The sequence below is a fragment of the Botryllus schlosseri genome, chromosome 12 (genome assembly GCF_051294905.1).
Source record: "Botryllus schlosseri isolate E-star chromosome 12, Bs_hap1, whole genome shotgun sequence".
NCBI lineage: Eukaryota > Metazoa > Chordata > Ascidiacea > Stolidobranchia > Styelidae > Botryllus > Botryllus schlosseri.
Genome location: NC_137247.1, coordinates 2,646,964 through 2,663,963, shown reverse-complemented (window position 1 = coordinate 2,663,963; position 17,000 = coordinate 2,646,964). Strand labels below are relative to the sequence as shown.

The 17,000-nt window shown below is 38.9% G+C and overlaps 2 protein-coding genes and 1 long non-coding RNA gene across 3 annotated transcripts in view; all 3 read left to right on the top strand.

Moving 5' to 3' along the window:
• The window catches only part of LOC145451538 (uncharacterized), a 232,931-nt gene that overhangs the window by 156,706 nt on the left and 59,225 nt on the right, over nt 1-17,000 (top strand). The gene's annotated exons all lie outside the window — the stretch shown is intronic.
• LOC145451515 (RNA-binding protein RO60-like) overlaps nt 1-17,000 on the top strand; it is a 250,536-nt gene that overhangs the window by 222,266 nt on the left and 11,270 nt on the right. The gene's annotated exons all lie outside the window — the stretch shown is intronic.
• Nucleotides 2,279-16,032, top strand: LOC145451948 (very long chain fatty acid elongase 7-like). Its single transcript, XM_080330158.1, has 7 exons — nt 2,279-4,011; nt 5,460-5,650; nt 7,779-7,916; nt 8,889-8,994; nt 10,021-10,157; nt 11,649-11,745; nt 13,582-16,032. The coding sequence occupies exons 1-7, from the start codon at nt 3,951-3,953 to the stop codon at nt 13,737-13,739; spliced, it is 888 nt and encodes a 295-aa protein (XP_080186284.1). The 5' UTR covers nt 2,279-3,950; the 3' UTR covers nt 13,740-16,032.

The window sequence follows — 17,000 nt, the reverse complement described above, 5'->3', positions numbered from 1 at the left end:
CAAATCCAAATTTTTCGACGGCAATAACTCCGCTTCCACCGGTTGGAATGGAACCAAATTTGACGAGCATCGTTTCTATAGACAGTCTAACACTTGCATGGGGTGAACAGAAAATTTTCAAATTTTTTATTATTTATTTTTATATAATAAATAGAAACTTTCTCCTCCTCTAGCAAAGCGGTTACTGGCTGGAATTGAACCAAATTTTGTGTGTAGGCTTAAATTAGGTAACCTAACAATTTAATCAAGTAGCCAGTACGATTTGAGAAAAAAAGTCATTTTTGAAGAGCCCTATAATGCACATTGCACAATTGCACATTGCACACTGAATGAAAAGTAATGCAGAGGAGAATATAAGAATGAGGTGGCATGTGGCGGAGGGCGAGGTCGATGTTAGGTCGTGGTCCGGTAATCCTGACGACTGGCTAGTATAAGCTATCAACCATTTTGCATATTTGGCGGTTTCGCGGACCCCGAAAATGCTTCGCGGAACCCCGGTTGAGAACCATGCACTGTCATAGATCTTTGTCATAAGGACCTCGCTTCATAGGCTGTTAAATTTTTCGACTATTCTGTGTCGATAGGCCAAAGGTGGTTGATTTCGTCAAGTCATTTCGACGTGTTATTACTTTTCTTTTCATTGTATTGCAATTCTTTTAGCATCTTGAATTGATAAAAATCGGTATCATAATCCGACATAATGGTACTGAGCTGTATCGTAGTAGGACCGTCAAATGTGCACCGCAGTGGCGCAGTCGATCGGTCGTGCACGCGGTTCAAAACGGTTCAATTCAAAAGATGTACTGTACGCCCTATAAAGTCTACAACATCTACAACAGTGTATGCGATATGCTCTATTTGCTTGACGTCGGGATTATAATACTTCATTGTTAAAATAAATATCCAAAATTTACTATTCACTACACCCGGTAATAACGATGATATCAGGCGACTTTGAGGATGCATGCACCGTGACTGAAATTCAATCGTACGATTTTCACCTGTTCGCTTCGCATACGCATGCGGTCAACTCGTGCGTAATGGAAGTATACACGTTTACATGCTGAGTAAGAACAAGTTACTTATTTATGGCGTTGAAGAAGATCATTCCAGGTAACAGAAATAAGCATATCAAGAGAAGACTCGGTTATCTCAGAAAGTAGCCAATAGCCATGGAGCGACTTAGTCTCCGATGTAAACATAAATTCTCAATTTTCAGCGTCTCAAATCAGTCTCGTACAATGACGTGTACTTCGTAGCACCTTTAGTCCTTCATATGCGTCTTTAGCCTATCCTATATATGGAACTGATGCGGGAAGTACAAGCATTCTAGTGAATGCGAGTGGTTTCACAGCACGGGAGGGCGCAAATGTTTGAATGGAACTATCGTAGGTCGCCGACATCAAATTCACTCCACTACTATGTTATAGTTGAGTGAGTTTGATTTACATGCGGCATGGAAGATTACCAGCTGTGAGAAATGATATTTTCTGTGACGCAACAAGCAGCGCTATTTATTCGAACAGGATGGTGGGAAAAGATAAAGGGTGTGCCGGCAAATCCAGTTGAATCATTGTTTGATTCTTCGATGTTTGCTTTGATGTGAATCGATTGATAAATCTAGGTTAGGTATTGTGAAATACCAGCGCTAAACTTCGGCCTGCGATGTAACTTGCATACGTTATCTGTTTTACTACGATACGATATGATGGTATTGTGACCACGAATCTACCTATATCGCGTCAAATATCATGTCATTATTCCTTCGGAGTCAGAGTCAGCTTCCGTTTTCCTGATTTTATCAATCAATCGAAGGCGTGTTCGCGTATACTTTTAACGTAAGTTATAAATCGAAATGTGCGGTAAGGCGAGTTTTGAATCTGCTTTCCTGTGACTTCTCGTCGGTGTAAACGTCGCGGGCAAAGGCAGTGTTGTGATGCGTGCAGAATACTTTTGCGACAGCAGGACTCTGTCCGGTTCATTTGTCAACCTTTCCCGCGAAAGACAGGGTTTGAAAGTTCGCGTGATTAAGGCAGATTTCCGAAGTAAACTCGTGGCAAATACTACGGAGAATAAGACGGACGCGAAACTTGTTGAAGTTCAATGACTTGAGCTTGGAAACGGTAGAGAAAAAAAGAGTGGAAATACAAATACATCACCTTCCATTGTATGATCAAGGAATTGAGGTTGATTGGCATTTATTTATATATATTTGCTACACGGTACGTGAAAGCAGTACTTTATCAATGCGATGATGGAAATGTTGGGTTGCGCGTCTGGCATCTCTGCTCTGCATTGTCTATCCATCCATGTCTTGTGGCGTATATTGGAATACATTTTGTCTAAAAAGAAATACCATTAACTGGGTAGATATATGTCGAAGAAAAGGAATAGGCTAGGCCTATAGTTTCTGGTTTAAATTTTAGAATTGTGCTGAAGATATATATAATTTTTGCACAAAGCTCATCAAAAACCGTCAGATTATATTTTCATCTGATCAAGACGTGTACAATCAGCTGGAAAATATAGGTGCTTCTTTAATATGGGCCAGTGTCCCCCATGAACATCTAGAAACTGCATTCCTCATTATTGCGACCGGTGTTTCTCATGATCGACTATGTTCCACCAAAGCCTTCCCACGTATCTCTGGAGACCACTGTATGAATGATTTTAGTATTCCTATATCTTTAGCATTAGTGTGACGGTGTCGTGTTAGCCTTCATACTGAAAATCAATTCAATCGTATGTTTGCATGTGATGTTATCAGTAGTAGAGGATAATTCAATTACGGTAAGGAAGTTGTATGATATTTTGTGTATACACGGCGACAGATATCTAGTTCCAGGCAGTAATAAGTACAGCAGTTTGTGAAATATATATATTATTTATGCAAGGCTAATTGAGGTGCTTTGTTGAATCATTTATTATTAACCGAGTTAAGTGTCAGAGGTTTTCGTAACAAAAGTTTACTCAGAAAATCTGTAATGGTATTGGGAAACAAAGTCTTTGTTGACTACACAATATCTCAGAACTGATGCTGGGTTGCTCATTAGCTGGCTGAAAAATTGCTCACAAGATTGCTGGGTGCTGGAATTGCATCATCGTATAAGCGAGGGGTTGTCAATTTTAACGGGTCACGGGCAACTTATCAAATTTTGTTTAGGCCGCTGGCCGCATGAATTCAATATCGTGATGAGATAGGTTTTACGTCAGTACAAGACTGTTCTCTCTGACACGGGCGTAGTTACCACAAAAGAAATAATATTTTATTTAAAAAATATAAATACAACGAAAATATCTTGATCGTCACTTTCATTCTATTTTGAACTATGAGCTGTGCACGATACCAGACCACACTTAGCTATGAAAGCATCGATATTTCGGTTAGCTAAAAATGTTACTTAGCGGAAAAGTATCTCCACGTAAAGCTTGATCTTATGTGTAAGCTCCAAGTCGTTTTTCAAGAATGTCGACCTTGGCAGTCTCTGGGCCATTGCATGTCAACGTAATATGCCCAATTGCCCATTCATATTAGCTAATTCTCCCTCCATGGAATGTTATTACCATCGCCGAAGCCGTATCAGCTAGTGAGGAATAGCGATTTTGATCACAGGAGAATAGTTTATTTTGAACAACAGCAACAATATTTTCAAACTGAAATCAATTTCACCATTTTAAAATGCTTTACTAAGCGTTCTTCCAAAATCTCAAATCAGGTCACAGGCCTTAAAGTATGACTCCTGGTATAGGCTTATGTTTTCATGGTCACCGTAGAGCTGATAGTCTCCTTACAATTACAACGATGTTGTTGTCTTGCAGCCACCAAACATTTGTACTCGAACTTTTGATAATGGTGCATCTGTGTAATTCTATTTTGCAGCCATCGTTGTTCAACATTATAATCAAATATATTATATTTTGTGTGGCGGCAACAACAGAATACCTCCATAATGGGAATTCCCGTTATAAATCAGATGTTGAAGAGGTATAACGAAACCATGGAAAAAGCAGGTAAGATTCATCTCCACTGGAATGCATATTTGGTAATATTCAATTTATCTGTGTTAACAAATTGCAAAAACTCTTGGCAATGTTCCGACTCGAAGGAATAATTTTTAAATTTTAAATATGTTATATAATTACAAATCAGTTATGTCAAGGGGAAATTGGTTCAATAAAAATACATAGATCTATATTCGTTAGTTGATAATTGAAGAATTTGCCACCGTAAATGCTATTTTTTCCAAATCCAGAATTCTGTACCCCAATAAGTTCGTTTCTACTGGTTGGAAATTGGGCTAATTTGCTGTACATTGTATTTTCAGACAACCTAACAATTTCATGGTGGGTAGCCGGTAAAATTTGAAAAATTTCTATACGGTATTTATTTTTATTAAAACAAATCTAAACTTTTTTCTCTCAAATAGCGATATGCCTATAGGTGCCGCGTTTTTAAGGAGTAACTGAACAGTTTTATGAAGCAGCCAGTAAAATTTGAAAAAAAAAGTTAATTTTGAACAGCCCTAATGGTGGCATGCTTCTACTTGAGTAAACGAGTGACTGCTTTGAACTGACTTACTACAGAACTATTTTTATTGCAGGTCCACGAAGTTGATATTTCTATTCTTGCACACATAGGCATGGCTATCATTAAAGCATTTCATCAAACCATTGTCATCATCAACGATGCGCTGCTGATGTGTTACCATTTAATGAAAAGATTAAGGTTAATTTCATGACATTGGACGAAAAGATTCAGTAACCCTGTCCAATAAACACAGTTGATATGGGGATGGTGCTGGAAAATTATAGCTACCATTGTATAGGAATAAAATAGATAAAAGGAACCGTTTGATACATTCCTTTGTGGCTTTGGGCATAGAACAATGCATTCATGCTTATGGTAATTTGATACCGACTTAAATTCAATATGATTACTTCAACTAACATAGCATCATAGCGTATTAGTTGAATCATGGATGACTCTTGTGAGGGACTCAATTCGCATTTGCACTTAACGTGATGATTAAAATGTCTATTCAACATGCCTCGTACCAGTTGGTTACAGTTTTTTCATGTTCTGGACGTCATCATTGCTAGGCTACATTATCAAGACTTTGGTACGAATATAATTTGAAGGACCAATACAAATATTGACTGTTATATGAATATGAATCTGTTGTGTCTTTACCATACTGCCCTCTGCGCAGTATTGTTGGACTCACTTGTTCCGCACAAAATCGATTGTGAAAACTTGACCGTTTGATTTGAACAGAGTCTGATAATTGCTGTTCCTATTAATGTACCAGCGTGATATTCAAGATTTCAAATGTATAACGATTCTAAGAAGAAAGTTTGAAAACGCTTGCTTTGCCACTCCAAACAAATCCAATTATTGTTGTCACTGTAAATGAAAATTCCAACATTATGATGATCTTAATTTCAATGCATATTGACAGATCCGCGAGCACTGGACTATCCACTGATGGAATCTGTTGTTCCAAATTTCGTGTCAACAATGATCTACTTGTGGGTCGTGATTTATGCCGGACCGCGATACATGAAGAAACGCCCGCCACTAGAGCTGCGACCTGTCATCGTCCTATACAATCTATGCATGGTTTTATTCGCTACGTTTTTGTTCTATGAGGTAAGATGCTTTTCATACGTAGGTTCGTAGGTGTATGTTGATTGCAAATCTGTTTTTAGTTAATTTACCACTACCTTGCATTTGATATGTACTGCAGACAAATGTTGTGGATCCCATGGTAATTCCAATACCCCATGAGGCCATGACACATATTAGGATATTATGAGGTTTAATTTGAGCATCCCAATTGAAGTGAGATTCTACCTTGACCTTTAGGCAGTAGTTGCTGTCGGTCAGTTCCATGCCAGTCCTTGAAATGATGTCGTGACTTGATTATTACCATATTCTAAACATATTAGATGTATACTTCATTTTGCGAGTTATTTGTTTAGATCTGTTTCTGCTAATTGAATAATATGTATTGAAATAAACCCAAATATTTTAGGGTGACACTCTTCAGGGGTAGGCTAATCGTCAGCAACTAGTAGAGAAATCAGAAGAATTTGAATATCAACAGTCGCCATAATTCGTGATACGTATGTTGATGTTGATACACAAAATTCTTTCCAATTCTCTACTAGTTGCTTACGATCGTCCCTGACGACCGTCAACCGAGGGTATTCGGGTTCATTTCAATATGAATATTAATAATATTCAATTCCATGCTGAAGATCTGTACCTCCAAGAGCATCTTTAAATATTTCCGATTCCATAACGTACAGCAGTGATGAACATCCTGGATGTGCTGTGCCGTATTGTTGGTGGAAATATTCTTTCCTGTTTTAAGCCATGGCGTGTTGTAGCTGTTTATTGATTTTGATACGTAATAAGGACGGTGCATTGAAGGTTACAATATGTTTCATTATTAGGCATTTCAACTACTTCCTTTTCTGTTCACGCGCCTTTTCCCATGAACTGTGTGTGGATTAAAATAAGATAGAAGTAGTAATAGCTTGTATCTGAATTCGTCAGTACTAAGGTATTTTGACGAGATAGCGTATTGGTGGAGCACCCTGCTTGTTGATTGGTAGGTCGCGGGTTCGATCCCCGGCCGGGTCAGACCAAAGACCTGATTTCCGTAATTTTCCACTTATAATGCGCAAAATTTTACCGATTTTTTGCCCTAAAATAGGGGGGTGCGTATTATACATGGGTACAGCAAGCCTTGAAAAAAAATCCTTCGATCAAAAACTTGAAATCACACCTTTCTTCCTGCTTGTTTAAATTGCGCGTCACCTCTAGCCATTGGGCCCCCGTGATTCGTATTATAGAGTGTAACCCGCTGCCAAATAGAGAAGCGTGTTGCCAATTAACGAAAGCGTGTTTCTAATTAACGAGAGTCGTCTGCAAAGCACGCGATCTCTTGCTGAGTTGGTTTGCCGTTTGTACGCCGGCGAAATTAGGTCGCTGATTGATTGCTACAAGCGTGCGCGGCAATCCTTGTTGATTCATCGCAGTCAACGACAGGCCTTAACAATCGCACACACAAGAGGCCATGTGCGCAAGATATAATCGCTTGCGTGATCAGTCGCGTCTCCAACAGGACTGGTGCGCTCTACATAACCGTTGGCCTGAGCAATCGCATCTGTAATTGTAATAGGTCACGTGCGCAAGATGTCGTGTGTCGTTAGCCTGAGCTATCGCGTCGCCGTCCTCACAGGCTTTGCATACTATCTACTCGTTCAGAGACAATGCCGTTAATTGTATTATGATTAGCGATCATTATGTCATGATTGTTCGACAGTGACATCGCAAAACAGAACAACATCGAATACTAAACCGCAACTATTCATGTACTCATTTACTGCGAATGCAGGATGCGTACTATACATGGGTACAGGCTTTTTCCCAGAATATACACGTCATTTTAAGGGTGCGTATTATACATGGGGGCGCACTATATTCCGAAAATTACGGTAGTAACACTGGTATCCTTGACTTCCCCGCTTGGCGCTCAGCGTTAAAGGGATACCATGGATGGGTGGTTCAAAACTCGAAAAACCTTACAAGGCTATATCTGCACGTTCCTTGTCCAGCGGCACATGCACGTCATGCACTCATGGTATACATATGCACAGATCGTGTGTGTGTTTTGCTTATATTATGAGTCGGTGTATATGCCACAAAAATATGAAGGACAAAAATATGCGGCCTCCTATTTCTTGTGATAAAGCCGTTTCCTTTTCAGTTTCTGGTTTCCGGATGGGCGACCGGTTACTCGTTTGTGTGCCAAGAATGCGATTATTCATACACTCCGCAAGCGCTTAGGATGGTTCGAGTTTGTTATCTCTTCTGGTTATCGAAGCACTTTGAATTTCTGGACACTGTGAGTTCAATTGCGTTGCATTCTTTTGCTCGATTACGTAGATTGATTCCTCGCTCTCGAAAGACTGATGAATGTGTCCCGGCTATTCCTCACACGGGTTCACGCATGAGTTCGTCAATTCCAAAAGTGTACAATAAGGCTGTTCGAAAGTAGCTTTTTACAATTTTTCTTGAAAATTCACTAGACACCCCATGAAATTGATAAGTATTAGAAAAAAGCAATGCTGAAGATATTGGAATCGAAAAAAAATAGCATTTAACGATAGCAAATTCTATCAATAATATTAATGGAAGAATTACCCACCGTAAATGCTAAGTGTCCAGTCAATTTATTGAAGAATAATGATCGTTTCACTATAGAATGTAAACGTGGAATGGCAATGACCGATTTTGTAGCTTCGTTCCGCTTCGCTGAAGCTTTACTCAGACTTATTTTACGGCCGCTACCATAGGATTTCTGGCAATCCAAAAGTTGTCCAGAGCTCAGAACTTAGTGAATCTGGTCTTGATCGAAAGCTACTGTCGCACTGATTCTGAAAATATAAATTTAAATACGGTCAGGCTTCGTACTTAGATGAAAAATCACCCTCAACATTTAAAATGTGCATTGTTCAGAACAATCGTATGACCGCAAAACAATGACCATAACTCAGTGTGACAGTAGCTTTCGATCAATACCAGATTCAGTTAATTCGGCGCTCTGGAAGACGACTTGTGGATTGCCATCAATCCTACAGTAGCTGCCGTAAAATAAGTCTGAGTGAAGCTTCAGCGAAGCGGAACGAAGCTGCAAAATCGGTCGTTGCCATTCCACGTTTACCATTCCATAGTTTCACTCTCCATAGTGTATATGTCCAACCATATTGAGGCGACACATTACACGCGACAGATCACCGATGGCAGTTACAGCTTTGACTACATGGTAACCTGGTAATCAACTTGAAGATTCCTGACCTAATCAATTTATTTCCAGGTGTTTTTCATTGCGAGAAAGAAATTCCAGCACGTCTCGTTCTTGCACGTTTTTCATCACAGCATCATGGCGTTCACCTGGTGGTTCGGAGTCAAATTCTCTCCGGGTATGAACGTTGTGTTGTACATTAGGGCTGTTCCCTTCTGCTGGTTGGAATCTAGCCAAATTTGGTGTGCAGCGTGTATCTAGGTAACCTAACAACATGGTTGCAACCAAGTCACAAGGCTCCGAGTCACAAGTCAATCTCGCTTTTACAGTTTTGGCTCGAGCCAAGTCGAGTCATTTTCAATTCACCACCGAGATAAGTCCGAGTCCAAGCAGAGGGTCGAGTCCGAGTCATGGTAATATGATTCGAGTCCAAGTCATTGTGTTGACTGCTCAGTTTCCCGTTTAAGTCTTGTTAACTGACTTTTTTTAACTGTTTTGTGATATCGAATGCTTTGCATTGATATTAGACTAATTTTCCTCACTTTTAGCAGTTTCTTGTCGCATTTTCAAGTAGGGGAGAGTGGGTAGGTATGGGCCATTGTTGAGGTGTGGGCCACTGCCATATCTGGTGACTGTGACATCACATATGCTTTTCAAGCTGTGTGATTGTTAGAAAAAGGCTCACTACCTACTCACCTACCCACTCTCCCCTTATTCGTACGAATAGACGAAATCCCAATAGTGTGGTTACTTTACTATTCATCGAAATTACAATGAAATGTCGGTCTTGGCCGACTGAGTCTCGAGTCTTATGACTTGGTTCGAGTCCAAGTCGAGTCAATACACAGATTGACTCGAGTGGAGTCATTTCTGTATTTTGATAAAATGACTCGGGTCAAGTCGAGTCATCAGAAAATTGTGACTCGAGTCATTACAACCCTGTCTAACAATTTTGTCAAGTAGCCAGTAAAATTTGAAAGAAAAGAAGTTATTTTTGAACAGTTCCAGTGCACTTACCTTTTATTTATGTGTTCTCGGCCAAGGTGGGTGTTTAATTGAAAGGCAACTGCAATTCATTGCGGCACCTTCCTATCTTTTTATTGTATCGCAATCTGGTGGCATTTCGTCTGATGATTGAGGAAATTCCCAACAGCAATGGTGCTGTTCTTTGTCAGTCTTTGCCAACGTTCTGAATCGTTATTAGGTGGACTTGGGACCTTCCACGGAATGATCAACTCTTTCGTGCATATGGTCATGTACTCGTACTATGGCATCTCAGCGCTCGGGCCGGCATACCACAAATACTTGTGGTGGAAAAAGTATCTTACGGTTTTTCAAATGGTCAGTACTGCAACTTGCTATACTTTCTTTTTACTATACTGATTATCACTGTGTAACACTACGTTTGTCCACGAGTTGAGACTAATATTTTCTCATTTAGCATGGCCTAAATAAGTGGTTCTCAACCTTTCTGTCTTCACGGTCCCCCATTGGAATGTCACGATCCCCCCCCCTCCCCAGTTTTAGTTTAAATTTAACTCTATTAACGGGCAACCGTGATCTGTCTTGTGAAAATATTAACTTTAGGACAGTGATAAACAGCCTCATCAAAACGACCTTTCTTTAAATTAACAATTTATGTAAAAAATTGGAGGAAGTTCATTATTTCAACGCGATTTCTGTGGCAACATTTCTTAAAATACACTGCCGTGTATCGAAAATCCAAGCAGTCTATTTGACATGGACGAGTGTCGAAAATCCATTCGTATCCACAAAGATATAGGTGGTGGTGGCAAATGTAAAATAACACGTTACTCTTCCGACGACACCGTTGGGTCTGACCGCAACGTACATGGCATGGCACCAATATAACGTCCAGCCTAGTGATTTCTATATAGCAGCTCATCTTGAAGTTATTCTGGAATAGTGGTTATGTATATCACAGGAGAAACTGCCTAAATCAATAAAAATGAGCAATGCAATGATATGCATTATGACTCCCTCTGGCCTCTATATTGTACTGTAGCATTGGTTGTCCAGAGATCATCATGAATTTTATGTTTGAAAATACAATTTGCACATGTTCACCTATTGGGATCCACCATTTTTTGTCTGTTCGTATTGGAGATGGAATTTCGTATCTCATTCGTATTGTCAGTAATGTCAGCCGTTCATAGAGTTCGACATTTATTTGGATGTGATTTGAACTGCTGAACCCTGTTTTTTGCAGCGTAATAAACATGGGGAAATTGTATACTTGCATTCTTGTATGCCAGTCCTAACTAAGTGCTCGGCATGATCGTTTGAATATTTCATGACGAGTCCAGTCGGCAAACATTGCGTATTGTTGCCGTTGAATTCGAAAATGAGGGACGGGTGCTTTCTCGAGGTTGACATATGCAGCCTTTGTGCCAGACTTGGACAATTAGATAATTATAGTTATCTAATTAAAGTGAAATGCCGGTAATGTAATTTGTGAATCTTTGCTCTGATTTTAATTCCAATCTAATTTCTGGTTTTCCTGAATATGCTACTGGTGAACTCTATGCTGCAAAATGAGCCAAGCCCGGTGTACAGACATATTTGCCATTTTCATCCTCGTAAGAATGAATTATGATTTATTATGAACTGAACTGAACTGGCGAATTCAGTAATTGTAATTCAAACTGTGGTAAAAATTGTGTAGCTGTAATTCTAATCTAAACTAACTTTCTAGTTATTCAACTCTGCTTTCTGCATTCGAGCTACTGAAATACATTTCATTTTTCCTCTCCTACAGTATCTGTGTTAGAGGATTTTTGACTGATATCTTCGCATCTTTGTTGTTTTCAGACTCAATTTGTGGTTGTGTTCGGTCACATCGGGAATATCGTTGCCTTCACAGACTGCAAGTATCCTGAAGTCTTCAAATATCTCATCGGCTCCTACGGTAGGCTATCTATTTGAAGCCTTCAATGCACGTATGTTTGTGAATAGTATATTCATTTTGAAATGAACCCGAATCTTTTCGGCTGACACTCATCTACCATTATTCAGTTGCACAAACCTATTTTATGCAGACAAAAGGATTTTCTCTATAACTTACAAATTTCTCATTAGTGCTTGTTGTATCGTGCGTGCAACTGTTTATTCACAAATTGCGCTGCTACTATAGTAGGCCTACAGTATGTCCCTATGATTTCCAGTAAATTCGGCCTCTGGTAAATTCGGCCCCCGGTCACTTCGGCCGTCGGTAAATTCGGCCAGGGTAACAATAACAGTTACAATAACATTACCTAACCTTAACCCTAACCCTAATCCTACCCCTAATCCTAACCGTAACCCTGACCTCTACATTACCTAACCTAATCCTAACCCCTAACCTCCAAATCACTTGATAATAATATAATTATGTAATTAATTCACATTAATAGTTGGTAATACATTTTTATACAAAATTCTCCGAGGGCCGAATTTACAGAGTAAATTCGGCGCCGTGAATATCCGCGCTATCTCCCGCGGTTACGCGATCTACGCATACCCTGACATCCAAATCACTTGATAATAGTATAATTATGTAATTAATTCATGTTAACGGTTGGGAATACATTTTAATACAATATTCTCGGAGGGCCGAATTTACCGGGCCGAATTTACCAGAGGTCAAATTTACTGGCAACCTGTCCCTATACTTCAAAGTTTGTTATTGTTGCCATTGTTACGATGCGAATTCCATGGTCTGTGATTTTGATTGTCGCATCATACTCTGCCTTTTTGGTTTTGCTTTTAAATCTGTTTAAATCCCTTTAGTGTGCCGTTAACTCTTAAAAAGAGGCGCCCGAAAAGTCTTTTATTCTATTCTTTTACAACAGATGTTGTATTGAAAGCTATATTCAAGTTCTGTACCACGAACCAGCTATCCAATCTATGTTCTGGTTTTCCTGTAAATGCTTCAGGAGAGCTGTATCGTGCGTAACGATCGAAGCTTGCTGTACAGACATTTGCTATTCCCGTGCACATAAGGATGAACCATGATTTGACATTAACGGAGCCTGACTCAATGTCCGATTTTTCTCAAATTCAGTACTTGGTATTATAATCTACTTTGAAAAAAAACGCGTAGTGTAATTCTAATTCTACTCTAGTTTGGAAAAAACTAGCTTTAATTCTAATACTATAATTTGGAAAAAAACAGCCTGTGCAGCTATAATTCTAATTTGAAAATAATTGTGTAGCTGTAATTCTACTTCTAATCTAATTTGGAAAAGCTGAACATTTTCTAGTTCTCCAAGTTTGTTCTGAACTACTGATTGCCGGTCAGGGTTGTAATGACTCGAGTCACGATTTTTCGGTGACCCGACTTGAGTGATTTTTCAAATGCGTAAAATGACTCGGCTCGATTCAATATTGATTATCAAAAGACGCCGACCAAGTCTGTGCCTACAGAAGGAGTTTGTCCACCATTTAAAAATAGTACATTGAGCTGACTCGCTCTCTTCGTCCCGATTATTCGAAATTTCATGTCGGTGACGTCATATTGTGATACGATTGTTGATATACGATGTTCTTTCCAATTCTCTACAAGTTGCTGACGATAACGCCTGACGAGTGTCAGCCGAACATATTCTGGTTAATTTCGATATGAATATACTATTCAATTGTACATTGAAGTTCCGTACCTCCAAGAAACTCTACAATTGAAGATGTGAAAACCTTGCCTTTTTCGCACACGTTTTGTCCAAACGTTCTTCTCGCTTTATATAACCCGACGATTCTCTCGTCGCAGGTACCATTTTCTTCGTTCTGTTTGCCAATTTCTGGAGAAACGCCTACAGTCGGAAACCAGCGTCGAAACAAAGCCAACAGAACGGAACCAACCACGACGCTGCCGTCAACTCGACAAGCAACGGTGTACGAAGAAGGCAAGTTGTCAATGCAAATTAATAAAGAGCTTTACTCCTATGTGTAGAACAATTTGTATGGACCTTCTTTGTTCGTTGTAGCATCAGTACTTTCCAGACTTTGAGAACTAGATAATTCTATTTGTCTAGTTTAGGGTTACCATACGTCCTCGGAGGACGTCCAAATGTCCTCTTTTTTGAGAATTTTGGTTAAATATTGGTCTAAATTCGACTGAGATACAGTAAATCAGCTATTTTGGGAGCTGAGCCAGAAAGTTTTTCGTTTTTTTTAGTCAACCAACTAATAATGTGAAAAAAAACACTCCATTTCGGGCGCTGAGCCGGAAAGCCTTTTTTTATTTTTGGTCGACCGACCAAGAAATGCAGAAAATGTACCATTTTTTCAGGATTGTCCTACGGTATTGCGAGTCTAAAAATTTTTGAAATTCTCAAAATATGGTAACCCTAGTCTAATTAGCCAAATTGGAGCAAAATGCTGTTAATCTAATTCTAGTCTATAAATTGTGAAATGTTTCTTTGCTTCAATTGTAATCCTATTTGCGAAATGATTCAATGCTCTAATTGTAATTGTAATCTAATTTCTGGTTTTCCTGAAAATGCCACAGGAGAACTGTATAGTGCAAAACGAGCCCAGTTTGCTGTACAGTACTTTTTTTTACTGGATTCCGGGGATAATAAATTCAAAATCTTCAAAGACAAACTAACAATTTAATCAGTGAATCCCCGGAATCTGGAAAAACTTCATATTCAGTTTCCCGTTTTTGCATTTTCGGTTATTCTGATCTAATTTGGAAAAACTGTGTTGCTATAATTCTACTTTCAGTCTAATTCAGAAAAGCTGAAAATTTTCCAGTTGTCGAATTCTAACTTTCTACCTTATAGGTAGCACTGAAACGAGCTCATACTTTGTAACCTGTGGAATAATACTCTGATTTTAGGTAATATTATATATAGTACGTCAGGGAAGTTACGGAAATTCAAATGTATCTGCGTTGTTCCGATACTTTTACTCTTTGTTAAAGTGTTGATAAGATTTTTGGTCTGCGTCAATATTCAAGTTTTCCAGGTGAGATTTGAAAAAAAAATTGTATGCTGCATTTGACGGGATTCTATTGGAATATCCCCGATGTATCATATTTTGAACGTTTTCTGTGTGAAATGTCCGAGTAATTGATTGTATTCAAATGTAGGAAACTTGTAGGAAATTTCTGTGAAGCCAACCCATTAGTGTTGTGAACAAAAGGATTTCATGGTGTTTGTCGTGTCCTGTCTGAAAATATTCCATACACTGATTCGAAATTAGAATGATTTTGAAAATTTCTGATGAGCACGATTGCTGTTGAAATGATTTTAATGTTTCACTTTATAGTTGCATGCAAAATTGTACAGATTCCTGCCAAGAAATACCTATCATCAAAGTAAAAATTAACACATCAGACCTCACTGTAGGTTGTTTGAATTTTTCTCACCGCACTGCAAATACCGTGTACTATGATCTCTGAACATCCACACATCCACTTTTTCGATATTTCTACGTTAAGCTACATTTCTGGCAATAACTGCCGGACGCTTACAGAATACACATATGCAATGCCTCTTACACAGATCTGAAAACGAGATTGAGGCTTGTAATAGCCAAATATTCTTTTTGTTTTGTTTCATTTAGCTAAGAGAAAGAAATGTTGTCTATTGATTATCACAAATGATTTACGTTGAATATATGATTTTAAGTAGCATTTTCAGAATTTCGTTCGCTAGATTTATTTAATAGCATAAACAGGTGTAGGTGCTGGTCATTTTTGTTAATGCACTTTTACATGAAACCTGATAAATGTGAGCTAAACCATCCTTCTTAATCGCATGTGCATGTGCAGTTTACCTGCCCGTCTATCTTGACCGTGATATAGTGGATCTTGTTGCTTATTGCTGCCAACATATGTGGGTTATAAAGCAGTGCCTTCCCATTAGTATCATTATAAGAAGTACTTACGCTACTAGCATTCCATGCCAATAGACTCCTGACTTCTTGATTAGAAATGATGCCCGTGTATTAACAAATCAATTTTAGAACAATTGAATTTCCATGTTTTAATATGTTATTGATTTCCAGTGAAATATCGCTCGAGACTGTTTAGTGAATAGGTTTTTCTTGTGAGGATTATTTTCGTTGATTGACGTTATTCTGTCAAAATGAGATTCATAGTTCCTTTATCAGTGGCAATATCTTTCTGTCCCATACCAGTAAAAGCGTTCCTCTGGATTTTCGTGGTTGACCGTGATGTACGAAGTGAAATATATGAACTGACAACGAACAAGTCTTCTTACTTTTCCTGACAAGTTTGATAGCAGCTTGCTCGGATGAAGGAATACCTTGGGTATCGGGTAATGTGCGTTGATGAGAGCCCACTGGCGAATAAAACGATGCTACGGTACAGATGCGACTAGGGATTCGAGTTGTAATAGATTGTGATCAGACATGGGGTGATTACTTCATGAATGTAATCGATTGCGATTACGATTACTTCTGAATCAAGCGATTACGATTACAGCAAAATCAGGAAGTAGTCGATTATGATTACATTGGGAAAGTAATCACGATTACATTTATTTGGCATTAGTAGTTATATTGGAAGACCATATATGGATTGCGCTGAAAATGCCCAATGAGGTAACAAATTTCTTTAAAAAGATGCGAAATTTGCTTGTTACGTCATAATGTACCCGGCGACATTTATAGAGTACGATTTATCGCACCCAACGATTTGCATTCTCGCCACACCCCAAATCTCCCAATACGGAGGGGACTCAATAGTATTTCGTAAGCCAAAATAAATTATAGAGTATTTTCGAGAGATTTCATTAACTTGAAAATTCTCTTTGAACTTCGCGATTTAAATGTCTCTAGATAGCTTGATTTTGAAATAGATAGCTTGATTTTGAAATACATATGTCTCCCCCTCACGAAATAAAGCATGCATAATTCATAGTAATAGGTATTCAGGTGCCAGCCAATACCGCGCCACGACACACCTAAAGACATATGCAGTTTCGGCCAACATGCGACTCCGCGAAGTGTGCTACTAAAGAAAGACATTAGCCGAAACTTATGAATGTCCATCGTCAATAGCCGCGCTGGGTGGGCGTGACTAACAGTCTGGTCCTTCCAATCTGAGCCCACTATGCAAATACCACCGGGGCACCCCCAGAGCACTAGACATGACTATTTGTGTGTGCGTCTCACGCAAGTTTTTCTTTTAGTATGCTACGTTTGAGCCACTTCAAT

Bases quoted from the DNA above. Each gene is read 5' to 3' on its own strand.
- LOC145451948 (XM_080330158.1), top strand. From the start codon at position 3,951: ATGGGAATTCCCGTTATAAATCAGATGTTGAAGAGGTATAACGAAACC. The intron at 4,012-5,459 runs GTAAGATTCATC...GCATATTGACAG, and splicing joins CGAAACCATGGAAAAAGCAG to ATCCGCGAGCACTGGACTAT. The intron at 10,158-11,648 runs GTCAGTACTGCA...TGTTGTTTTCAG, and splicing joins ATCTTACGGTTTTTCAAATG to ACTCAATTTGTGGTTGTGTT.